This window comes from Puma concolor, chromosome C1 (genome assembly GCF_028749965.1).
Source record: "Puma concolor isolate L17-30 chromosome C1, mPumCon1.1.hap2, whole genome shotgun sequence".
Classification (NCBI taxonomy): Eukaryota; Metazoa; Chordata; class Mammalia; order Carnivora; family Felidae; genus Puma; species Puma concolor.
The window spans coordinates 14,709,826-14,734,819 of record NC_141674.1 but is presented as its reverse complement, the minus strand read 5'-3'; the positions used below and the strand labels follow the sequence as shown (position 1 = coordinate 14,734,819).

Genomic DNA, 24,994 nt, shown 5'->3' with positions numbered 1-24,994 from the left:
GGAGGGGGTAGGTGGAGGAGGAGAGCTCAATTATTTCCAAGTACTGGCAGCTCTAGAAGAAAACAAACTGGAACGGCAGAAGCAGGCATTTGGGGGAGGGGCAAGGAAGCAAGAACGTCTAGAAAGTGAGAGGTGCCTTGGGTCTGGGGGAGGCTCTGATCTGGTTCCGGTCTCTCCGTGTGTCCCTGTGGGTCTGCGTCCCCGTCCGTACTGCCCAGCCAGGAGGGCACGGCCCGCGCTTTCCCAGGAGTTGTCCCATTCCAGCAACGGTGAGCTGGGCCGGGCTGGCTTGGTCCCGGGAGTCGCCGCTTCCCCCCGCTTCCCCCCGGGGCCCGTCCTGTTCCCCCGAGGGCGCCGCCGGGTCGCCGCAGGGTCGGGGCCGGGGAGGCCTGCCTCGTCGCCGGGCGCGGGCACGCTCACCTCGCCGCTGGTTCATTAGCCACGGTCGCCTGGCCACGTCCCGCTGGTAAACAGCCGGCGTCTCCCCGGCAACCGCGCCGGAGGGGGCCACGTGCTTCCGGTTGGGCGGCAAGGTCGCGCGGTTGGGGGGCCTCCTGGCTCCTCTCCTGGGGGAGGTGACCCTTGGCCTGCGGGCGCCGGGCAGGACAGCGTTCTGCCTGCTGGCTTCGGGGCAGGCCCCCACCCTCTCTGTGTGACCCCGGTTGGGGAGAAGCTGCTGGACTGATTCCTGGGAGCCCTAGAAACTCCGTGGCTGCTTTTAGGGCACCTGTTGAGTTGGGCCACTTGTCTGCCTTGTGTGTCCTCAGTGCAATTCCTTCAGCACCACTTCCGTGACCCCCATTGCCACATGAGCATCCCCATTCCCCGTGGCATCTGGACCCTTGTTATCAACCACATCTGCCCCTGCTACGATGACCCCCACCCCAACCACCACCCCTATACCTCCAGCAACTCCAGGCTAGCCTACCACGTTTGTCTGGAAACTCCAGTCCATTGCCTTCTGGGCTTTCCCCCTGCAGACCAACCTGCTTCTGCCCTACTCTGTCCAGCCCATCCATGGTCCTTTACCTGGGCCATTATCGCCCCTGCCCTTGTCCCACTGGTCTCTTCATCCCTCCCATCTGCTGAAACTCCATCAGTCCACCTCTACCAGGGTGCTGACGAATCCTTGACCCACCACAGATGTTGCCCTAATGGAAACGTGTGGTCTCCAACCTCTACCGGACCCTCAACCCCCACTCAGAAATCCTTCCAACTCCCCCCAGTTCAGTTGTGTCTCCTTTCTCCTCCCGGGTTATTGCAAACCTTGTCCTCTCTCCTGAAACCTCTCCCCTCTCCCCCGCCCTCCTCCCACTCAGAAGAATCCTTCCCTCCTCAGAGACAAAGTAGAAGCCATCCTATGGAAGCCTTCTTGGTGCTCTGACATCAGATTACACACTTGCCTGCTTTCCTTCCTCCCTCCTTCTCCAATGGGAGGAGACCCGTCCTCTGACTCCGTCCAAGACCTCCAGCTCCTGCAGACGACCCTGAAGCCCATTCCCCCCTGCCACAGGGCCACACACATACACACCCTCCCCTCACTCCAGGCCTTTGCTCCCGCTGTCCCCTAGGTCTGGAAGATTCTTCCCCACCCTCCCCGAACTTCGCCTCCTCCCTCTTTTTCCCTAATGCCCACTTACCCTTCAGACCCCAACTTGTCGGATGAAGACTTGCTTCCAAAATGGACTTAAGATAGCTTTAGAAAAGGTCCTTACTGGTCTATTGCCTGCCTGCCAGGCACAGCACTAGACTCTTGGAACATACAGATGAATAACTTAGTGACTCTGTTGTTGGCAGATAATGTTAATCGACATCTAAGAACCAGATTACCGGAGGAAAGAATTAGGACTTATTACCTGGCATTGTGGCCAAATATGTACTATCTTGTCCATCCTGGACGCATGGACACAGGATTGCAATAGGGTCCAACTCTGACCCTCCTACAAGATATTCACAATTTGGTGGTGGTGGAGGGGGGCGGGGGGGGGCATGTCACACACCCAAAGTTACAAATAAGATTATTTTCAATACAATTTGAGCCAAGAATGGAAGAGTGGGTACAGGCTGGACATGATTATGTGCCAAATGATTGTCGCAGACAGGAAGTTCTTTGGGCCTGGAGGGGCGGTGGATCATCTGGGAAGTGGGGGGTGGGGGTGGGGGAATCATTTCAGCAGTGATGTCTCTTCCCTTCTCAGAAAAGCAGCACGTGATCTGTGGGAGCTGCTGGTGGGCAGGCCTCCTGCTAGGGTCACCCCCTCCCCCCACCCCCCACAGCCAGGGTGGTGTCTGAGGCCCCAAGAAGGTGCAGGAGGTGGCGGTTTTACGAGCTGTTGGCTTTGAAGCTCCCGGCTGGTGGCTTAGTTCTTGTAAATGATTCTGTCAGAAATATCTAAGCAATGCTCTTAAGGCCTTCAACGCCCACCCAAAAAAGATTAAAGTAGATCCTTCATCAGCTATTTTAATATCACCTAAGAATTATGCAATCTTTTGGAAAGTCAGATTGGCTTCTCACCCCCTATGTGTGTTTGTGTGTGTGTGTGTGTGTGTGTCCCAGTATCCAGTAAAATGTTGCCTATGCCCAGGGGCTGCTTAGTATTTAGTGGTATGTGCCCTTTGCTCCCTGGGGCCACGTAACGCACGGTGCCAGGGGAGGCTGGAGGGAAGGAAAGGAAACCAACCAGCCAATTGCTGTGCCTTCCAGCTCTTTAAAGAGATTGCTGGCTTGGCTACTTCTGTGTCCTCTCTTTCTTTAAAGAGCATGTCTTCAAAGGACAAACCCTATAATGTCTGGTCTCTGGCACACGAATGGATTCTCAGTAAACGTGGCCAGAGGTCTCTGCCCTGAAAAATTAAATGTGGACTCATCCTCCTTCCCAGCCACGGTTTCCTTTCTCCCCAGCTTGTTCCCCAAATGGACCTTCAGCCTTTTCTCTCTAGGGTCATGCCTGCCCCATCCTGCTTCCTTCCTTGAAGTTAATCCAAATTTATCCATCCTTCAATGTTAAAAGTCACCTCTTCCATGAAGCCCTTTCCTGACCACCTCCTCCCCACCCCCAAACCTCATGGGCTTTTGCTGATCCCTTCTGGTCCAGTGGAACATGCCCAAGATGGCACCATGCACCCTCCCCAGGCAAGCTCCTCTTTCAGAGCTCTCGTCCAGAAAGGCATCATTGGCCTCCTGTGCCATAGAAAACTGACCCTCAGGATCCTTCAAGTTAATGAGTGGCAGAGCACTTTCCAAACCCTAAACCACCTGCTTCCAAAGCCCACCCTGTGCCCCACCCCCACCCTGGCATTCCCGCATGGCACCTTTACCTGTACCCACCTATTGTGCTGGTCGTGAGGTTGCAGGCATGGCCCCCGGAGTCAAGGCTTGAGTTTGAATCTCTGCTCCACCCCTTGGGTAGCTGATTACACTGCTCTGGACCTCGGTTTCTACCTCTACAGAATGTAGGGCGTAAGAATGGGATTGCGGTGGGGGTGAAATCAGATAATACATGTAAAAGTCTTAGCACAGTGCTGGGCACGTTGTGAGTGCTTGGTGAGGGTTAACGCTCATTATCATGTTGGTTTCATCCTACAGGGTGCCTCTCCTTCCGTAGGTTATGAGCTCCTTGAGGGCAGGAACTTGCCTGTGTCTGAGCCCCCTGCTTTGCCCACACAGTGCCTGCTTCATGGTAGGCGCTCAGCAAATGAGAATAAAATTAATGAAGAGGCAATGCTGATTCCACAGTGGCTTTTCCACTGAGAGACCCAGCTAGCTGCCATTTGGTGTTCCCCAGGGATATGTGGTTTGAAGTCTAAATGACCTGCCCCAGGGGCTGGGCTGAAGCCAGGAGCTTCAGTTTCTCAGCAGCTTGTCCCCAAAGAGCACTTGGCCTCTTTTTGAACTAGCAACTTCTAGATTCTGGAGTCTATACCCAGTGTCCTATTCTGCCCTCAATCTCATCAGATGTGTTGATTGAGACTGTGGATAATCTTTAAGTGGAAGGAGGACTGAGTGCATGCTCTGGTGGAGAGAGCTTGCCTCCTGATGCACCAGCTTCCCAGGGGGACCTGCAAGAGGGAAGTTTCCAGGTAATGAAATTTACCTCTGGAAGTGCCGCATATTATTGGAAAACATCCATAAATGCGCCTACTCCCCAGTCTTCTTGAGCAGAAAATATCAAACACGGTAACTCACCTTGGCTACTGTTGACCAAGGGCTTTCAACTTCAGGAGCTTGTTGAAGCTTGCTGGCGGTCCGCGGGAGGCCAAGACCATTGTCTCCACCTCACAGATAATGAAGCTAAGGTTCCAGGAGCTTAAAGGGCTCTGCTAGGGAGTGATGGAGGCTTGCTCCGACCCCCTTCTCCGACCTAGAATCTCAAGTTCTTTGCTCTGCACCTTCACGGTCCCTTCCACGATGCAGCCTTTTCTTGGCGACCGGAAGCCAATAACTACTTCAGGTGCACTAGTGTTGATGCGGCTAGAGCCGTCTGTCCCTACACTCAATGGCCCTGGGTTCATAGGCCTGGTCATTTATCGTTGTGATCACTCCTCTCTCTCCCTTGCCTTCCCGGTTACGGCTGCCACTGTAACTCCCTTCCCATTCAACTGCCGGGTCCGAGAAAACAGAAGCTGACACCTTTTGCTGGAATGGTGTCTAAAATAAGATCGTTTGTGGCAGCTGCTTGGACACTCGGGTCGTTTTAGTTTTGTTTTCTCCTCTGTGTTTTGGGTACGTACAGCCCTTAGCTCGAGGACCCACAGGGAAACAGGAGAACAGCTAAGTGTTAGGGACGCCACCTTTGGAGTGGACACACCTGGGGTGAGTCCCGGCTCTCTCAATTTGCGGGGCCCGATACCTCCGCCGGGCTCTATTCCCTGGTGGATAAACTGGGGTTGATCTTCTAAGCCTCATCGGGAGTGCTGAAAGAGGATTTTAGGAGATAGTCCACAACCCATGCTTTAGCCCTGCGCTGGCCCTCAGCAGGTTGTAGTTTTGCTTCCGTGTCTGTAACTCGAAGCATGATCAGACTCTGATCATTCATTCATTCATTCATTCCTTAAATGCTTGTTTACTTCCCATCTCTCCGTGCCTGGTTTCCTTATCTGCACAAGAAGGGTCATGGCAACACTTCTCCAGCTGGGGGACATGAGGACTTAATGGGTAAATAGACATGAAGTGCTCAGAAGCCACGCAGGGGGGAGAATAAGTGTGACACAAATGTTACCATCCTCACCATCAGTACTAGTGTGCACTGGGGCCTGTGCGGGCCAGTCAGGCACCAGGGACAAAGAGGGGAGCAAAATGGAATGATCTTTGACTTATGCAATGTGCAGCTTCCTTCCTCCTTATTGTCTTCATGGGGGGAAAAAGCCGAGCCATGTTTCATCATTGTCTACGTAAGACGAGTTGATGGGTCTGAGAGCATAGCTCACAGAGACCCACCAGCTTGCCGGCTGCTCTCCTAGAGGCTGGCACTGGAGTCCCTGATGGGCCCCCTCCTGTGTTCTCACCCTTCATCAAGTCCCTAGGCCTCCGGCCCTGTGCTCTTGGTTTTAGTTCGGCACAATCCAAAGCACCTGCAAATAATCAGTCCAAAGGAGAGAACCATGGCCGTCTTGCCCAAGTCACGGCCGTGAAGGCGGGTGTCTGTGAAAATGCTCTGTAACCCTCAAAATGCCACACGGGCGAGAGCTCTAGGCCGCGAGCCTGGATTCGGAGGTTGGGACCAGAGGTGAAGTCCTGGTCCTGCCACTTGGCAGCTGTGTGTCACTTGTCTCTGAGCGCTTGCTCTCCACAGCTACCAAGTGAGAAAGCGAGAGGCTCTTTCTGGTAGGGTTGTATGAGGAGCAAATAAGAGCAGAATGCAAATTTAAGGAAGTTCAAGGCCCCCTCAAACACCTCCTTTTGGAGGTGGGTTCACTGCTTCTCCCTCTCCATGGGCTTAGACTGGCATCCCTGGACACAGATCTGCAACAGAGAAGTGCATTCCCAGGAGGCTCCCAAGAAAGACACGTGTCGGGAAGTGAACAGGGCAAGATTGGAGGGAAGGAGGAGTTGACACACAGACACTGATTTCACTGTCGGTAATGCATCCAGGTCTCTTTCTTTGTCTCTCCAAAGCATCATCACCTGCTCGTGTAAAAGACGTGCGTGCCTTCTTCATGGACTAAACCCTCGCACGGTTATTTTTGCAGACTCAGAAGAGGAAAGGGAGCCAGACTGTAGAGATGGAACCTAATTTAAAAACATCCATGCAGCACTTGAAACAGAGGCCAGCTGGGACCAGGGCTGGTCAGGGCCAGGCCTTCCAGCATCCACCAGAATCTTGCCAAAGAGGGTCAAAAGTAGCAAAGGTGCCTGATGACCCCTCCCCCGCCAGGGCTCTGCAGGAGGACGCTCACTTTGAAGTTTTCCTGGGAAACTTGGTCACAAAGAGTAAATCTAGCCAAAGCCCTGTACCTGCCAAATTCTCTGGGCTCAACGGAGCTACTGTTCATCCTCCAAGTATCAGATTTAGCCTGATTTCTAATGAGCAAGACCATGGGTATTTAAAGAGAGCTGTCGACTGAGCAGTGGGGGCTCCATGGAATGACGGGGGACCCTGAGCCCACGTCCTCCTCTGTTGTCCTGTGGGAAACGGGCCACAGATAGGCACCCTCACCGTTGCTCATAGTAACAAGAGGGGTGTGTTTCGCCATCCTGGCGTTTGACTGCACTAAGTGGGTTTATTTGCTTTGTGTGTGTAGGGCCTCGCAAGTCTGTGACACTGGGGGCTGTCTGGGCTCGAGGAAACTGTTCTGACTCTGTTTCTCCATCTCTGCAACAATCACAGAGACTCTCAAGTTGTGGGGATCAAATAATGAAACACCATGAAGACCTTATAGAAAACAGCAGCTGGCATTTAGTAACTTCTTTTTTTTTTTTTAATTTTTTTTTTCAACGTTTATTTATTTTTGGGACAGAGAGAGACAGAGCATGAACGGGCGAGGGGCAGAGAGAGAGGGAGACACAGAATCGGAAACAGGCTCCAGGCTCTGAGCCATCAGCCCAGAGCCCGACGCGGGGCTCGAACTCACGGACCGTGAGATCGTGACCTGGCTGAAGTCGGACGCTTAACCGACTGCGCCACCCAGGCGCCCCAGTAACTTCTTAATAAATGCTTCAAATTACTGATAGGTACCTGACACTCACTGTGTAGGAGGGGCAGCCGAGGTTCCGAGGGGCTAAGTTCACGAATAAGATCCCTGAGTCTCAAGGAGGCAGACACGGGCTGGGGAGAAGGGGGCACCATGCAAATGGGGCTAGACTTCCTGGCACTGGATTTCCATCATGGACCCTAAATATGACTTTCAACTTGGGAACAGAGGAAATGCTGACTTCTCAAAATCAAAAAGAGAAGAGTGGTGGGGCGGGGGGGAGGAGATAAGGTTGCCAAAAAAAAAAAAAAAATCCCTTTGCTCTGAGCCCTGCGCTGTGATTGGGGTTTCACACCCACATGGCCTCCCCTCTTCTTGGTCACGTTCAGGAGTTCATCTGGCAGACTCCTCGTGAGCAGAGGAAGGTGTGACTGTGGTGCCTCCGACCCCCCAGATGTCCTCGGGAATGAAGGCCATTGGAGTTCTCGTGGTCTTTGCCTCCTGCCGTAAGTAGTAAGGAGCTGGGAGAGCTCCGGGGTGCTGTCCTCGTGTCTGGGCGTCTGTGTCTTGGGGTGGCCCCTCCTGAGGTGGCATCGGGTGAGGGGAAATCAGGTGTCATTCAAAAGAGACTCAGGAGTGGAATAGGTTCCCACCAAACTCCTTCTGCTTCTGTTTCTTCTACAAAAGGGGGTGGTCCCAGCCTTAGGACCTCACAAAACTTCTAGAAAATCAAAGGTTGCTAACTATTTGCTAGAAAAAGGGCCTTTGACTACTGTTTTACCACACGCCCCCTCCGGGACCCTTTTTTATTTTCCTTTGGATGCCCGTTGCCTTTAAAGTCTTGTAGATGCCAGAACAAAAACGCAGACCTGTATCTAGCTAGTTTAGGGACAATTAGTTCTCATCAGAAAGGCTCTCTTGTGGTGACTTATGGAATCATGGGTGATTACAGGTCATTGCTACCAGGAGATCAGATAACACCACTCCGCAAAGTGAAAAAGAGCTTCACAGGAAACAGTGTTGGAAACAGTTGTTGGAAAATTCTTTGACTCTGCTCTGGTTAGTTTGATTAGTAGAGATGTCTCCAAATCCGTTTCGCTGCTTCAACAGTGTAGCTTTCGGGTCCCTAAGTCGAAAGATGTCAAAAATGGAGTTCCCATTTTCCCTCAGTCAGTGGTGGAATTGGCTGTTTTCAAGACCATGGTGGGGGGTGGGGGGGTCCACGCAGGGAGAACCAGTTCCCTCCCTGGTGTCCCCCACCCCATCAGCGCCTGAGGCACCCCTGACCACAGGAGCTTCCTACCCCCTCCACAGTGCTTCTGCTTTGGGACAACAAAACCACAGGAAGTCTCCTGTGAACGCCTCCCAAAACCCTGTGTCTCCATCTCCGTTTTCTTCAAGTTCATGTTTTTCTGTTATTGTATGGCAAAATTAATATATGCAGGTAATTAAGAAGTGAAACGAGTGAGTATAGACTACCAAGATGAAGCCACTTCTTGGGGCGCCTAGGCGGCTCAGTTAGTTAAGTGTCCAGCTTTGGCTCAGGTCATGATCTCACGGTTCTCAAGTTCGAGCCCCGCATCCGGCTCACTGCTGTCAGTTCAGAACCCGCTTCGGATCCTCTGTCCACCCCCCCCGCCCCTCCCTCCCTCTCAAAAGTAAATAAACATTTAAAAAAAAAAGCCACATCGCATCCCTCCCAGACTCCAGTCCTTCTCCTACACCCAGATGTAACTAACCACTCTTAAGAGTTTGATATACAACCTTCTAGGCTTTTCCGCACACACATTTTGAACATTTTAATACAAAAGTAATACATGCTCATTATAAAAAAAAAAAAAGACAGCATAAAAGTGTATAAACAGTGCCTATCTTTTTCTCCACCTACTTCCTCAATCTCACTGCCCGGAGATATTGCTATTAAAAGTAGATGTTTTCAAGACATCTCCCCCGTCAGTGGATATGTAGGTGGTGTTCAATTTTTTTCATACCACAGGGGACGCGCTGCAGCAAACATCCCCCAGAATATATATATTCTTTCCCCACTTTTGTAAACATTCTGTAGAAGTAAAAAATTGCTGGGTCCATGTGTATTTGCCATTAAAAAAAAAAATAGACTGAGGGCATCTTTTCTGCCTCTCAAGTATTTTGTTTCTCCTGCGAGATTGTAAATGCCTGATGATATTTGGAGAAACTGGCATCTCTAGCTTTGAACTTTTCCCGTAAATGTTGCATTAGACCTAAGGGTGTTTCTGCCTTAGATGGTGGATTTGGGGTTTGTTTGGTTTTTTTTTCCACTGGGGGTGGGGAGTGGGGGGAAGACCTAGTTGACAGTATTGTCCTGAACATCGTGGAAGCTGGGTTCTCATCCCGGACTAGCAAGAAACTGGCCATGGGACACGGTGTTCCAGCCATATTGTCTTCCCCACGACGGGGGCTGGTGATCCCAGCCATGCTCAGGCAGCATGTTTGGGGGTCTCCTGAGGTCCCGGATGCAAGCCCTCTAGTTGCTGGTATTGTTCTCACTGCACCCCGCCTTCTTTCTTCCTTCCTGCCCTCCAGCGATGGCCCAGCTTCTGGCAGTTTCAGAGGACGGTCAAGTACATCACAGGGCGGAGCGCCTTCTTCTCATATACGGATATGGCTGCTACTGTGGCCTTGGGGGCAAAGGGAACCCCGTGGATGACACTGACAGGTGAGTCCAAAGCGCTCATTGGATTTGCACTGAAACCGGTGCCCGAAGGGAGGCAGGAGGTTAGGACGCTTGTGTTGCAAGTAACAGAAGCCCATGGATGGTTGGCTGTCCTGTAGCCGCCATCTTGAAATCCTCGTGTCTGAACAACGTGCCCTGGATTCCCGTTTTGCACCAGACCTCGAAAATTATCTAGTCAGTCCTGCCCAGAGCTCCAGAAACGTTTTCAGTTCTCAGACGTCACAGCAAACATGGTCTTCTCTCAGCAACCCAGTTTTTTAGGCTTAGAGCACAGCAAGACTGCCCTGCTGTCTCCCGGGCCTAATTCCACATTCGGGGAGAGAGAATCCCAGTGGCCCAGTTTGCAAAAGTTGTCCATCTGGGCGAGGCCACATGGCCCAACGTGGCTGCCAGGCCTACTCCTTGGCGTGGGGGTGGGGAGCGCGAGCCCCAAGAAAAAGCGGAGGTTGGGGTGACCTGGAGAGGGTACGGGGAGACAGGAACCAGGATAGTTTGCACGTCGTGTGTCTGAAGAAAAAAGAAGCGAGGTGTTTCTTGCCGCTTTCAACCCCACGTGGATAAATACGTCCCTGCAGTGGGGCCTCAAATGTCGCTCCTGGAGCTTGAGTCCTCCGGGCCGGGCATGGAATAGTCCAGCTGGAGGGACCCCAGAGCCCTGCGGGGGCACTGACACCGATGAAGTGCCCATCATGGGCCGAGCACCGGGATTGGTGATTCGCACACAGGGCCTACCTTTAAGCCTTGCATCCAGTGGCCAAGGCAGTGTGGCTGTCCGTATCCTACAGATGGCGACTGTGAGCACCCACTAAACCAACGTGGCAAAGCCAAAGACACAGCAGTCCCTGAGTGGCTAGGTCAGGATTTGAACAAGAACTTGCCTGGTTCAAAGTCCCGGCTCTTTGACGCTCTGTGCCTCCCCTTCCGAGACCAAAGGCTGGCGAGAATTTTACCACCGTTAGACAACAACGACAAACAGCAGAGAGCCCACTTGCAGGTGGGGATGGCGAGAGGAAGGACCGAAGTGTCTGGCCCAGAGCATCTTCTTTTCTGTGTCTTAGAATCCAGTCCCCGGTCTCTGCTTTCCTGCCCCTCGTGCTCTGGTTGAGGCATTCCGAGCTGTTTTCTCTTTGTGGATCTTCTCCCTTCCTGTCCCCGGCTGCTCTCAGCACGGTGAGAACAAGGACTAAAGAGTTACGGGTGTTTTTGCTGACACCTGTCTCCTCAGGGACTGTCACAGTGCTTGGCACATGGTAGATGCTCAGGAAAAAGTCATTACATGAATGACTGAGCCACACGGACCTAGATTTGAGCCCCGTGTCTATCATTTGCCAGCTGTACAGTTTTGGGAAATTCCCCTCTTGGAATTCTGCCACCTCCTCTATGAAATGGGGACAATGATCACCCTTCACAGGGTTACGCTGAGGAGCTAATGGGATAGCAGAAGGTGCCAGAAAGAGCTCACTAGATGTTAGTGGTTATTTTTGTAGTTTCAATATTTTCAGGAACTTACCTCCTTACCCTTCAATGCCTTCTCATGCAGGGGAGGAGGCGGGGGAGTCCTTTCCGGTTTCCACCTATGGTCTTCCCGCTGATTCCCCAGGGCCCACCCGCCAGGGAAGCCCCTCACCTCTCCTCTGCTCTGGCCCCCAGATGCTGCCTGGCACATGACTGCTGCTATGAGAAGCTGAAGCAATTCGGCTGCCAGCCTGTGCTGAACAGCTACCAGTTCCACATCGCCAATGGGTCCGTGGCCTGTGAGTAGCCCTCTCTGTAGGGAAATGGCTTTGAACCTGGGCCTTTCCTTAATGTCTGCCTCCCGGCAGAAGAGTGCTTTGAGACGGAAAGTGACCATTCTAGGAGTCAAAGCTTCTCGGGAGTCTTTGCTTGGTCTCCGGTCTCTCCCGTCCAGCACCCTCTGGGAGCATGGAGCATGGTGCCTGGGGTATAGTACCTGCTCAATAAATAGTGGCTGACTTGAGACGACATGGAATCTTGCAGCTTCGCCTGGCAACCGTTGCTGTTGAGAACATTCCTCCTTATGTCTGTCATGTGTTAACAAAGCAGCTCGGCTGTCTTTCAGTTGAACAAATATTTGTTAAGGGCGACTCCACGCCAAGCGCTAGTAGGTGCCATGGGGGACACAAAAGTAAATAGGAGGGGGACGGGGAAGAGAACTCACATGTCGTTGAGGCCATTCAGGGAGGAGAGCAAAGGACAAGGGTGGGCAAGTACCGAGTGTCCCACACGTGGGGCGTGGCCCCTAATATCCCGGGGCATGTTCTGGGGCTACCGGGGTGTGGGGTTTGTGTAGGGCAAGTTTGAAGAGCAAGCCCATTTGAAGTCACTGGGCTGTAGCCTTCTCGCGAATGCCGTTCATTCAGGTGGAACCAGTGGTTTGAGTGCCCCTCAGGGCGACTGGCCTCCTACCCCGCCTTGTGGAGTTGCATGAACTGCTTTCCTCCCCGTGTGTATTCGTGCTCAGCTGTGAATGTGTTGGAGTCCACCTGTCTCCTCCCGAGGTCGGGGAACCACCACCTCCCTTCCCTTCATCTCCCCCTTAGGGAGGGTGCTCAGTGCCTAGACCCCAGGGCTCCCCAGTACCCCCCCCCCACCCAGGGCCCCAGCTCAGGACACACCCAGATTGACCAAGCAATACAGCTACACGGTCTCCCTGGTCCAGTGGTGAGACCTGAGCCATGGGGAGCTGCTGGTGGCTCAGATCCCTGCCATCTGAGGCCAGATACAGCCTGGTCTGTTTCTCAGCCTTCACAGCCTCTGGCCCCAGACACACTGTTGATGGGGAGAACCCTCTTTCCAGCATGAGCTCAAGGAGACTTCTGTGTTGGAGCTCTCTGGCCATGACTGTGCTCACACCTAAAGCAGTGTCTCTTCTGGGAGGTCCCCAAGGCCACGTACAGGAGATGGGACAGGATCAGGACCTAGTGGAGGGGCAAGGAGAGGGGGCTGGAGGAGATTACCCCGGAAGTGTTGTTTGCTTTGGCTCACGATGCCCTCGGAGGGAGGGACAGAGTTTCTGACCACCTCTCCCCACCCCTCTGGGCCCCACTTGGTGGGATTGGGGGCGGGACAAGCCTGGCTATTGGCTGTAGGGGGGCACACACAGAAAAAGTGCCCCTGGCTCTTCTCAGCCTGGCACATGGTCCTGCTTTCATATGGTTCCTTCTCATCTCTTTTCGTCTTGATCATAATATCTGTCATGTCAAGTGTTATCTTAAAGTGGTTGAAAAGTTCTCCCTTTTAGAGGAAATACATTTGAGGACCTCTGTCTTCTGATGCCCCCATAAAGTGCAAATACCAGGAAAGAAGGGAAAAGATGCCCTGAGGAGGGAAGTGGATTTTCAGCAGATGCAGCCTGTGCGCGCTGTGGTCGCAGCCCTGGAAGAAGCCTCAGCCCTTTGCACCTGCTGCTACTGCGTTCTTTTTTTTTTTTTTTTTTTTTTTTTGAGCATCTTCTTTAGCACCTCTGTTCCCCCTCCCCCGTGAGGCCAGAGCCGCAGCCTGGGAGCCCAGGAGACAGAGAAGAGTGACCTGGGGGAGAGCCCGGAGCCCCCTCCCCCGAGGTGGCACACGGGAACATCTGCTTGGCACATGCTGGGCAGCGGTAGGCGGTGTGGGCAGGGACTGGGCACTGGGCTGGGAAGTTTAGGGTCTGGGCTGTGCTTTCCATAGATGCCGCCAGGCAGTTAGCGGCTCCTGAAGCTTGAGCAGGGCCCCCGCAGTCCAGAGCCCCGCTTAGGGAGTTAGCACTGGGGTGGGGTCGGGGGACATCAGTATCCCCCGCCTCAGCTGACCCAGCCGGTGAGTGCCAGGTCGACCCCCTGTCCTCCCCACCCCGCCTTGCCAAGCCCCTGCTCTCAAGAGTGGGGCCGGGAGCTGAGTGATCTGGGTTCTGATCCCGGGTCTGCTGCTGATACGTGCTGAGCCCACAAACCAGACACAGGAACATTCACTTACTTGCCCAGCATTGCTTGAGTGCCTGCTGGGTGCCCCTCCAAAGCCAGCGCTGTGTGGGGGCCAGGTGCAGAGCAAGGCAGCCTCGGGTCATGCTCTCCTGGCACACTCCAGAGCTGAAAGCGCCCTTAGAGACCCTCTAGACCCACACCTTATGGTAGTGACAGGGAGACTAAGGCCCAGAGAGGGCAAGAGTGTGATCCGAGTAACAGGCAACATTAACACGCATGTGTCTGGAGCCTTTCCAGTGCTCTGGAACACAGTGCTTGGCCTGAGTTTTCTGGGCCTCAGTTTCTTTATCCATGAAATGGGTATAATAGCAGTAGCTGTGGTCTCTGAGCATCGGTGACATGTGCATTACATACCGCACCTTGGACCCCTGTGATACACCCCTGGGGTGGGCATGATTATCAGGAAGGACCCTGAGGCTCAGAGAGGTTAGCGGAGATGGCCGAGGTCACGCAGCCAGGAAAAGAAGAGTCACGATCCCGACCTAGGCCGTCTGCCCCCAGAACCAGTGTCCCTGCCTTACACTGCCCTCCCCAGCGGCATGGGGCTGCCAGGAGGGTGGCAGGGGGGACACACTTGGTTGGAGGGCTCACACAGATGCAAATCTTGTTGTCCTGTGGGCAGCATGCTCGTGAGGGGGCAGAGAAAGGCAGATGGTCTCGGCTCATCTATAACGCCCAGATCTTTCTGTTCTAGCGCTATGGACCCTGCTAAGAGGCCCAGAGAGAGCACATACCTCGGGGTCTGGCAGAGCTGGGTCTGAACCCCAGCTGCACTCCTTCTAGCTGGGTAATTACACAACCATCCTGGGCCTCAGTCTCCTCGTCTGTAAAATGGGGATAAGAGTCTGCCCTTCCTAAGGTTGCTAAAGTAACCCCGCTGAAGGGGCTGGCCCATAGCAGGTGCTTAGGTAGTGCCTTTCCTTTTAGAAGCTGAGACTTCTTTTTGCATCAAAGTTTTCTTTTCCCCTTCGCTTTGGTGGAAAAGCACTGGGATTTTCTTCATCACTGTTAGGAGATTGCTCTGAAGCATTTCCTCTGCACCTGCATCCCCTTGCGCTAACGTCATTAACTCCCTAGAGAAGAAAAGCTCTCCCCCCCCCACTCCGGTTACTCTGCAGTTCAAAGAGCTGCCTTGCAAGGGTTAATGCCCCTCCCCTCCCCCCAGCCTCCAAGTTCTGAAATCCTGTACCAGAGCCTGGTCCCCAGTTGCCTAGCAACCAAGGGCTGATCTGGGATGTAGTTGGTGAGCAGGGAAGGGGAAAGGAGAAAAACAACTTGGCCTGTCCGTGTCTTTAAATGTCACCAGAAGATCCGTGCAGAGAAAGGCCTGGAACCCAAGCCTTGGGGCCAATTTGCCAGGTGGGGAAGGCTGCCCTCGGGCAACCAGGGAGGTCATTATCCCTCCTTTGACTGGGCTTACATAAGCACTTGGAATTTGCAAGGGACTTTAAGATTAGCCGCGGAGGCGCCCCCTCCTCCACCCACACATGCATGTGTGGCTTGTGCAGGGGCCGTGGGAGGCCAGCCAGGTTCCAGCCAGAGGCACGTCGGAGCCTCCGCCCTTCTCCCTCTGCCAAAGAGGGAAGGTGAACATGAGAACCACTGGAATTTGCAGTTTGCAAAGATCTTTCTCCATCACTGCTGAATTGATCCCTCACAACACTTCTGTCCCTGACACATCACCCCTTTTCCTCTCCTAGCATTGGTCTCCACCTGAAATTACCTTGTCTTAGGCTTCCCCTCTCCCGCCAACCCAAATGTGAGTTCCGGAGAGCAAGGAACAAGCCTGTCCTGTGGGGGCGTGGGGGGCACTCATCCTCACTGGAACCCACAGAGAGGGACGCCCTTGGAGCTAAGTGATGTGGGGTCTGCTTGCTCAGACCTGTACCCCCAGGTCCTAGCCAAAAGCCAGGCACATGTTAAGAACTCAGGACCTGTCGGTTTGACGAGTGAATGAACGAAAACCTCATGAGATAGTTAACATAAGTATCTGTTTCCTGATTTGAAAGCGGAGGACACAGGCTTGGGGACACGCAACTTGCCTAAGGTTCTAAAGCACACACAGGTGGTGGGTCTGGCCCGAGAACCGGGCCTCCCGGGTCCTGGGATGAGGACCCTTTCTCTGACCCACAGACGGTGAGCGTCCAGGCAGGCAAGCTCGTGTTCAGAGCTGAAGACGTACGATGAAAACACAAACTCCCTGGGCAGAAAGAGCCTGCCTTCTGGGAGGAATCCAGCTCACAAAATATTCAGAAGTAAAGTACACTCGGGTGTTGACCAGTGCTATGACAAGGTGACAGGCTACAGAATGATGACAACAGAAGGAGGGAAGGCTGGCTACTCCAGGTGGCCTTTGGCTAGTGTGGCAGGAGCAGAGGCAGCGGGTGGCCGGGGCTGGTGTCGCACAGGGGAACGGGTTCCTTCGTGGGGCTTGGGGGAGGGGCAGACAGGGAAGGAGCTCACCGCCTCCTCCAGTGGCAGGGGAGGCTGCCAGAGCATTTGAAGCGGGAAATGATAGCTCTAATGTTGCTCTAGAAAGATCACTCTGACCACTGTCCGGGGTGGTTGGGGAGCAAGGGAGAAAAGGTGGGGTGGTGTGAGTGAGCTGCGTCAGGAGCACTGGGGAGAAGCTACCACGGATGGTAAAGTGGAGGGGAGAAGTGCCAGATATTGGGTGTCACGGAGGTAAATTGTCAGGGCCTGCTGATGGGCTGGATGTGGGGTGGGAAGGAAAAAGAGACTGAATCCAAGGTTCTGGGCCAGGGCGGCCACAGGTAAACTGTCGTCTATTGAGTTTCTGCAAATGGGGAAGAAACAGCTGTGAGAACACAGCAAGGAGTTCAAGATGCGAATCAGACACCCACCAGTGAGGGAAGTCGGGTGGACCTGAGCACATTGGAGTATTGAGCTCAGGCGGGACACTGGGCTGGGATGAGAACCCGAGAGTCATCGGCACTGTGATTGGTATTGAAGGCCCTGAGATCGAACCAGAGACTCGAGAGAATTTGGAGAGCAGGGAGGAGGCCTGGGATGCAGGGAGGTGGCAGCCTCGGCAGGAGGCTGAGTTCACGGAGGGCAGCGATGTGGAGCGTCCTGCTTCATCCTATTTATGGGAGTCTGTCGTGGAATGAGAAAGAATGCCCTGAAGCCATGTTCCTCTCTCATGCCTCAGTTTCCCTGCTAGCAAACTAGAAGATGCAGGAACAGATTTGGGTTTGTCTTTTGAAAAGATGGCTTGCAAACAGGGCATTTCTAGCCTTGGGGCTGCCTCTCCTTTCGGGTCTTAACAGGTCTGGTCCTGCCACGGCTGTGGGATGCCCCAGGAATGAGAGCCCATGCCGTCGACCCCTGCTCGGGATCAGTTCCAGCAGGCCTGGGGCCCAGGGGAGCATCAGAGGTCACACTGCGTGTCAGGAGAGGGTCCTACTCCGTGCATTGGCAAGGACAGGACAAAGTGAGAAAGGGACGGGAAAGTGAGCGAAAAGACAAAGGAGGTGTGGAGAAGTGAGACGGTAAAGAAGAAGAGAGGAACAGAAGACAGAGATAACCAGGAGGCCAAGGCAGAGTGAGAAAGGAGTCTCACTTCAGGCTTCCAGAAAGACAGCGCCGGGGTGAGTGACAGCACAGGGTGCCAGGCCCTTTCCGGAGGAGAGCCAGGCTGAAGGGGGCAGGGCCCTGCACCCTGAGAACACCAGCCACGAGACCAAGTGGCGGACCCTTGGCCCCTGCAGACTGTGGCGGCCACCCGGGAGGGAAGCAAGGGGCATGCTCGAGGCGGTCGAGGCGAGAGACCCAGAGGGGATGGGGCGTGGCTTGGGAGGGGCTCCCGGGGGAGCTGGGGCCTGGAGGATCCTGGAGGATGCTCACAGATGGAAAGGGGGAACACGAGGGCAAAGGTGACCCAGGTGTCAGGGAGGGTGGGAGCGGCGGAGCCCAGAGCCAGGGGCGCGAGCATTCCTGGCCCATTTCCAGTGGGTGAGTGGAGGGCGCAGCTGAAGCGTGGGGTGGGTGTCGACGTGCCTTGAGAAATCAAGTCTCCAGGGAGACGTGGGAGGACAGCTTGCTGCAGGAGTTGGACTTCGGAGGGAGAAAGGCAAACAAACAGAGGACAGTCAGCACTGGATCCAACTTCAAAGGGCTCTTCTTCCCGGATGCACCACTGCCATCACCAGAAGCTCGTAGGGAGCACTCCGTGCATGCCGCAGCCAAACCACTCTCCCTGTAAACAGGGAACTGGGGTGCAGTTCTCTAGAAAGGGGAAGCCACAACCACACACACACACACATACACACACACACACACACTCACACACACACACTCTCACACACACACACACACACACACACACACACACACACACACACTTCAGCTCCAGTAACTAAATAAAAGATCCCCATCTAGTGGTAGCTCGGCCAAAGGGCAGACACTCGATCCCAAAGGCCCAGAGGGGCTTCATTCGCTTATCAGGGACTGTCGGTTGAGCACCTACGATGTAAGGAGCATTTGCTCCTCATGCTGGGCATACTGTGACGGACGAGACGGGCAAAGCCCCAGCCTCACAGAGCTCACACTCCGTTGAGGAGGGATAGGCGGAAGCAAGTGAATACTCAAGAGACGTGCGGGTTGTGCAAAGCACGTTGGAGGCAATAAACGGGGATGCGCGGGAGGGGGGCTCCTGATCAGGGGTCAAGGAGAGCCTGTCTGAGGAGGGGGCATCTCATCCCAAACGATGAGATCCTGGTGAGAGGTGCTTTAGACAAGGAGAATGGTGAGAGCAGAGTCCCAGGACAAGACCGAGCCAGGCCTGTGACAAAGTGGCCAGTGTGCCTGGAGCAGAGCAAAAGGCCATGGCAATGGACCAGTTGGGGAGGCTGGATCATAGCAAGGCTGCCCTGGAGACCCCGGTGAGGATTTGGACGTCCTCCCCCAAATACTAGGAAACCCAGGGGCTTGAAGCAGGAGAGTGGCCCTGATCCAGGCTGCAGTTTAAGAAAGTCCCTGTTTGTTTCCTCCCATTAGGGAGGAAGAGCTGGTGGCGATAGGGATGGGGGGGGGGGAGGGTAGCGGCCAAGAAGGTGGAGACAAGAGGGCGGAGAGCGAAGTATTTTGAACAGAGAAATCAGCGGCGCTGGCTGTGGACTGGATGTGAAAAGTTGGAAGGCGGGTGGGGGGAGCCCAGGCTGCTGTTCGCTTTCTGGCTTGAGTGGGAGGTGGTGCCGTCTGCGAGCTTTGAGCGTGGGTGAAGGCCGGGTTGGTGGGTGGGGGGAATGCTACTTCAAGTGTTCCTTTTTGAACGTCTTAAGTTGGAGATGCCTCAGGTGTCCCAGCGAGATGGCCACTAAGCAGCTGGACATAGGTGAGTCCTGAGAGAGGGGTCCCGTGCCCTTGGCCTGCGCGCTAACTCAGGGCGCCCCTCCGTGCAGCCCCCTCCCCCTGCCCTCCTCATTTCCTTCCAGGCTTCTCTTCCCTCCTGTCCTCGTAGCATGTCCGGGTGTGACTGGGGACACAGCAAAAGGACGAAAGAAAAGGACTCCCTGTTTCTTCCCTTTCTGTTTTCAACCCCCAACCCCTTGTAGCAAGCCCCCTGTTCTCCGCAACCTTAGGACCAAACGGAGCCCCCCCCCCCCCCCCGGGTGGCCCTCTGTCTCTCTGCAGGTACACGTGCCCTCGGTCCCGGTGTCAGCTGTCTCTGTGGGCTGCGGGCATGCGAGTGTGACAAGCAGTCTGCGTACTGCTTCAGAGAGAGCCTGCCCACCTACGAGAAAACCTTCGAGCAGTTCTCCACCCGGCCCCACTGTGGGAGGCATAAACTCCAGTGCTAGGCAGCTACAGGCCCCTGGCCGGTCAGCAGGTGTTCCGGAGTCACCCTCCCGGGAAGCCTTCTCATGCCGTCCCCAACAGGCTCCAATGGTGGCTGCAGCCACCATTCAGCACAGGGCCTAGGGTACTCCTTCGTCACTCGACACCAGAGGGCTGCAGACCAGCAATGGAAAAGATAAGACCCTGGCACGCGAGGGAGGGAGACTGCCTGTTCACATGTACACAAATAAATGACGCTTTCTGATAGTAGTAAGTGCTAAGAAGCAGTACAGCAAGGGGACAGGGTAGAGAGATGTTCCCAACCCCCATCCGGGAATTCCCAGGAGGGCAGAGGACCCAGGATCTGCCCTAAACTCCCCCTCCGCCCCCACCCCAAAGTCAGGATGCAGGGCGGACTTGGGAATGGGGCACACGACCCAGATCCAGCCGGGGACAGAGCAGGGACCCTGCAAAACAGGGATCCAGCCAAGGATCCGAGAAGCATGCTTTGGACTCTTTTCTCATTTGCTTGGGTTCTGCTCTCTGAAATCCCTCCGGTGGCAAAAATTAAGGCCACTTTCACCTCTTAAGAGACAGAGCGTGAGAGCAGCCACATCCACTCCACGTGGATGTCGGGGCCAGGAAGACGTCAAAAAGTTGGGGAAAGATGGCCTCGGAAGAGTGCGTCAGAGGGACCCGACATTTCCATCCGAGTTCAGGAGGCCCTGGAGATATCAGACTCCGATGCTAACGAACACCAAAGTCGCCTGACGTGGGCGGATTCTGTTCTTTGTCACGCCCACGTGGCGTGGTAGGTTGCAAAATCAGCCGCACAGCTGTCCTCTCTGGAGGCTATGCCTCTCTGTATCCTTGCCTCTCGTAAAGGAACGCTCGGCGTTTCCCATCAAGAAGTAGAGTCTGCTCCTCCCAGTGGTTGAATCTAAACTCTGCGCTGACCTCGTGAATTACTTAGGTCGACGGAACGTAGTGGAACGTACGAATGGTCGGTCTGCCGGTTCCCGAGCCCAGGCCTCAGCAGGTCGGGTCTCAGGACACGTGGCGCTGCTGAGAACAAGCCTGGGCTGGCCCGCTGGCAGACGGGGGCCAGAGTGTCAGTCCGGCTGTCTCAGCTCAGACCTCAGACATGTAAAAGCACCCAGCCAAGGTCAGGCACGCCCACTCATTGCCGACCATGACCCACGAGAGAAGCTAGCTGGAACCAAGGCAACCACCCAGCTGACCCCAGGCTAAGTGGCCGATTGCAGAAGTGTGAGCTGCATAGAGGCTGCCGTTTTAAGTCACTAAGTTGTGGTGTGGTCTGTTATACAGTCAGTACTCGCCGGTCTTCATTCACGGCTCGCTGAGAACTGTGACCAGTTCTCCGCACTGCGCTGCACGGGGAGGCCACAAAACGTTGTGCACGTGGCCCCTGCCCCTCACCTTGTAGGTCTGGGAGGAGAAAGGCTGTGATCAAATATAATAAGGATGAATGCACAAACGGCTGTAATCACACAGTCATCCAACAGACGTTTATTGAGCCCCCACTACGTGTCAGACACAGTGCTGGGCAGTAACGATTCAGAGATTTAAAGAAAACAAACCACATCAGGTCTGAATATCCTGGGGAGAACTTCGAGAGCCATAGCAGCTTTTAGAAGTTCAAGTTCAGACACTTACACTCTGGATTGGGTGATGCTGTCACTGATGTGAGGACAGAAAGGGAAGCCACGGGCAGGTGGTCAGCAGAGGGTCTGGGAGCCATGGCTCCTGGGCTCTGCTTTGCTCAGCTGGCAGAGTCCAGTGGTAAATTCGTCTGCCTTTCCTTCCTCCCTTCCTCACTCCCTCCTCCCTTCCTCCTTCCTTCCTTCCTTCCTTCCTTCCTTCCTCCTTCCTTCCTTCCTTCTTCCTTCCTTCCTTCCTTCCTTCCTTCCTTCCTTCCTTCCTTCTTCCTTCCTCCTTCCTTCCTTCCTTCCTTCCTTCTTCCCTCCCTCCCTCCCTTCCCCCCTCCTCCCTTCCTCCTTCCCTTCCTCCCTCCCTCCTCCCTCCTCCCTTCCTCCCTTCCTTCCTCCCTTCCTCCTTCCCTTCCTTCCTTCCTTCTTCCCTCCCCCCCTCCTCCCTTCCTCCCTCCCTTCCTCCCTTCCTTCCTCCCTTTCTTCCTTCCTTCTTTCCTTCCTTCCTTCCTTCCTCCTCCCCTCCTCCCTCCCTCCTCCCTTCCTCCCTTCCTTCCTTCCTTCCTTCTTCCTTTCCTCCCTTCCTCCCTCCCTCCTCCCTCCTCCCTTCCTCCCTTCCTTCTTCCCTCCCTTCCTTCCTTTCTCCCTTCATCCCTCCCTTCCTCCCTCCCTCCCTCCCTCCTCCCTCCCTCCTCCCTCTTCCCTTCCTCCCTTCCTCCCTTCCTTCCTTCCTTCCTTCTTCCCTCCCTCCCTCCCTCCCTCCTCCCTTCCTCCCTTCCTTCTTCCCTCTCTTCCTTCCTTTCTCCCTTCATCCCTGCCTTCCTCCCTCCCTCCCTCCTCCCTTCCTTCCTTCCTTCCTTCTTCCCTTCCTCCCTCCCTCCTCCCTTCCTTCCTTCCTTTCTCCCTTCATCCCTCCCTTCCTTCCTCCCTCCCTCACCCCCTCCTCCCTTCCTCCCTCCCTCCTCCCTTCCTTCCTTCCTCCCTCCCTTCCTTCCTTCCTTTCTCCCTTCATCCCTCCCTTCCTTCCTCCCTCCCTCACCCCCTGCTCTCTTCCTCCCTCCCTTCTTCCCTCCCTCCTCCTTCCCTCCCTCCTCCCTCCCTTCCTCCCTCCCTCCCTCCCTTCCTCCCTCCCTCCTCCCTTCCTTCCTTCCTTTCTCCCTTCATCCCTCCCTTCCTTCCTCCCTCCCTCACCCCCTCCTCCCTTCCTCCCTCCCTTCCTCCCTTCCTTCCTCCCTTCCTTCCTCCCTTCCTTCCTTCCTTTCTCCCTCCCTCCCTCCCTCCTCCCTTCCTTCCTTCCTTCTTCCCTTCCTCCCTCTCTCCTCCCTTCCTTCCTTCATCCCTCCTTTCCTCCCTCCCTCCCTCCCTCCCTTCCTCCCTCCCTCCTCCCTTCCTTCCTTCCTCCCTCCCTTCCTTCCTTCCTTTCTCCCTTCATCCCTCCCTTCCTTCCTCCCTCCCTCCCTCACCCCCTGCTCCCTTCCTCCCTCCCTTCTTCCCTCCCTCCTCCCTTCCTTCCTTCCTTCTTCCCTTCCTCCCTTCCTTCCTCCCTTCCTTCCTTCCTCCCTTCCTTCCTTCCTTCCTTCCTTCCTTCCTTCCTTCCTTCCCTGCACGTGCTGTAGTGATTGCAACAAGAGGAGCTTGAGATTGACGGGCATTGGTCAACTTAAAGGCAGGTGCTTACAGAAGGGCAGGTGTGCAACTAGTGGGGCTGGGTCCCCTCCTAGAGGGGTTCTGGCCACAGCAGAGGCCAGCTCAGGACTCTAGATGTAGCTAGCCATGTGCCACGGAGGAGGAAGAGAGCCAAGGCTGCCTTCAGCATGGGGCACGGGGGATCCAGTGAGAGATCCAGGCTACCTTCTTCTCCCTGGGCATTGACTCCTAATGTCTAAAATCGAGGGAATGGGCCCGTGCTGGCATCCAAGCCCCACTCAGTTCTGAGAGGTGCAAGGTGCGACTGCAAAGGGATGTCATTGACTTTCACTGGGAAAGCCTGCTCTCTTGGAAGGACAATCACTCACCCATCAACAAGTACACTCTCAGGGCCTACTCCAAGCCAGGCCCTGTGCTAACAGCAGAGAAATAAAGATGCGTCAGACTCCAAGTGGCTCTCAGATCAGGGGAACACAAGTCAACAGACAATCACAAAGCAGGCTGGGGAATGTTGGAACGGGGTCAGCGCGGGGTGCAAGGACACCATTCGGGGAGGCCAGGCCAGGCTTCCCAGGGGAACGCTGGGGGTCTGACATCTCATCTGCAAGCCGAGACATGAAGAAGAACTCCGGGCAGATGGATGGCAGGTAATCAACATGTGTGCAAGCGAGCGCCTCTGCCACCTGCCTCTCCCCGTCTTCGCGGAGGGGCCCCTCCTCCATCTTGGGCCCCCCCAACCCCCCCCCCCGCACCAGCCAAAAATCTGCATGTCAAATTCTTTCTCTCATATCTCACATCCCACATCCAATCTGTTGGCTCTCCTTTCAAAATAAACCTAGACTCTGTATGTATTTATAAAATACTTAGTAAAATGCACACATTAAAAAAAACATAAAACGAGAGAGGAAACATCTAGCATCTGACCACTTCCCACCACCTTCACGGCTGCCATGTTGGTCTGAGCCAACATTACCTGGGCCATGGCAAATGCTCTTCCTCATTCTCTCCGCCTCCACCCTTGGCCTCTGGGATCTCTTCTCCACACAGCAGCTGGTCTGCACAGAGCCTGACCTCTGGCCATGTCCCTGCCCTACTCACGTCCTCCAGTGGCTTCTCATTTCCCTCCAAGAGCCAACGTCCTCCCGGTGCTCGGGAGGTCCCCACGCCCCCTACTTCTTGACTCACCACCTATACTCTCTCCCCACACCACGTGAACTACTCTGGCCTCCATGCTGTTCCTTGAACACATCACCCTCCCTCCCGAGGACTCTGCCCTCTGCCTGGAAGTTGCTTCCCATACAGCTCCCTCCCTATCTCCCCCAGCTTTCCTGGAATCCTACCTTCTTCATAAAGCTGACGCCAACCACCCAGTCTAATACCTCCCACCCCCCATTGGCATTTCCCATCTCCCTTGCCCTGCCCTTCCAGTCCTGCCCTTCCAGTCCTCTTCTCTGTTACTCAGTGCACCACACAGTCTCCTATGCTTGTTTGTCTGCCCCGCTAGAATGGAAGCTCATGAGGGCAAGAATCTTTGTCCTTTTTTTTCTTTTTTAATCATTGATGTCTATGTTGAGAGGGACAAGTGGTCAAGAAAGAATGTGGAATGCAAAGGAATTACAAGTCTCTCAGAGTGGGGAGCGTGGAATGTGGGGAGTGGTTTTCCAGAGCCAACGAAAGTGAGGAGGTGGGAGGGCTGGGCTAAGGCGAGCCTTATGGTCCCCCTGAGAAGTCCGGGCCCAACTCTGGGAGTAACGGGGGTCCCCACGTTCTCTGCAACCCAAACCAGTTCCCCCCTGCGTGGACTTCGGCAGCACAAGCATCTCAAGCCCCAGAGTCCTCACGGGCAACCTAGACGCCCGAGACAGTGGCAGGTAGCAACAGGGAGGGCACGCGTGGAGCTGGCAAGGGTTCGGTGACGTTCCTTCCCTTCGCCACTTGGCCCTGTTGGAGGGAGTGCCCCGCCTCGAAGGGGACAGGCTCTGAATGTAGTTGTATTTTTACAACAGCTCTCTATAGCTTTTCCCTGGCTGTCTCTTGTTGTCTGGTGAAGC

General features: G+C 54.8%; 1 protein-coding gene across 1 annotated transcript; it reads left to right on the top strand.

Annotated features, from left to right (window-relative positions):
- Positions 1-808: 808 nt before the first annotated feature.
- Positions 809-20,927, top strand: PLA2G2C (phospholipase A2 group IIC). Its single transcript, XM_025925334.2, is given in 5 exon segments — positions 809-931; positions 9,694-9,760; positions 9,763-9,826; positions 11,495-11,598; positions 19,483-20,927. Coding segments are annotated over 5 exon segments (525 nt in total). The 3' UTR covers positions 19,650-20,927.
- Positions 20,928-24,994: the final 4,067 nt, after the last annotated feature.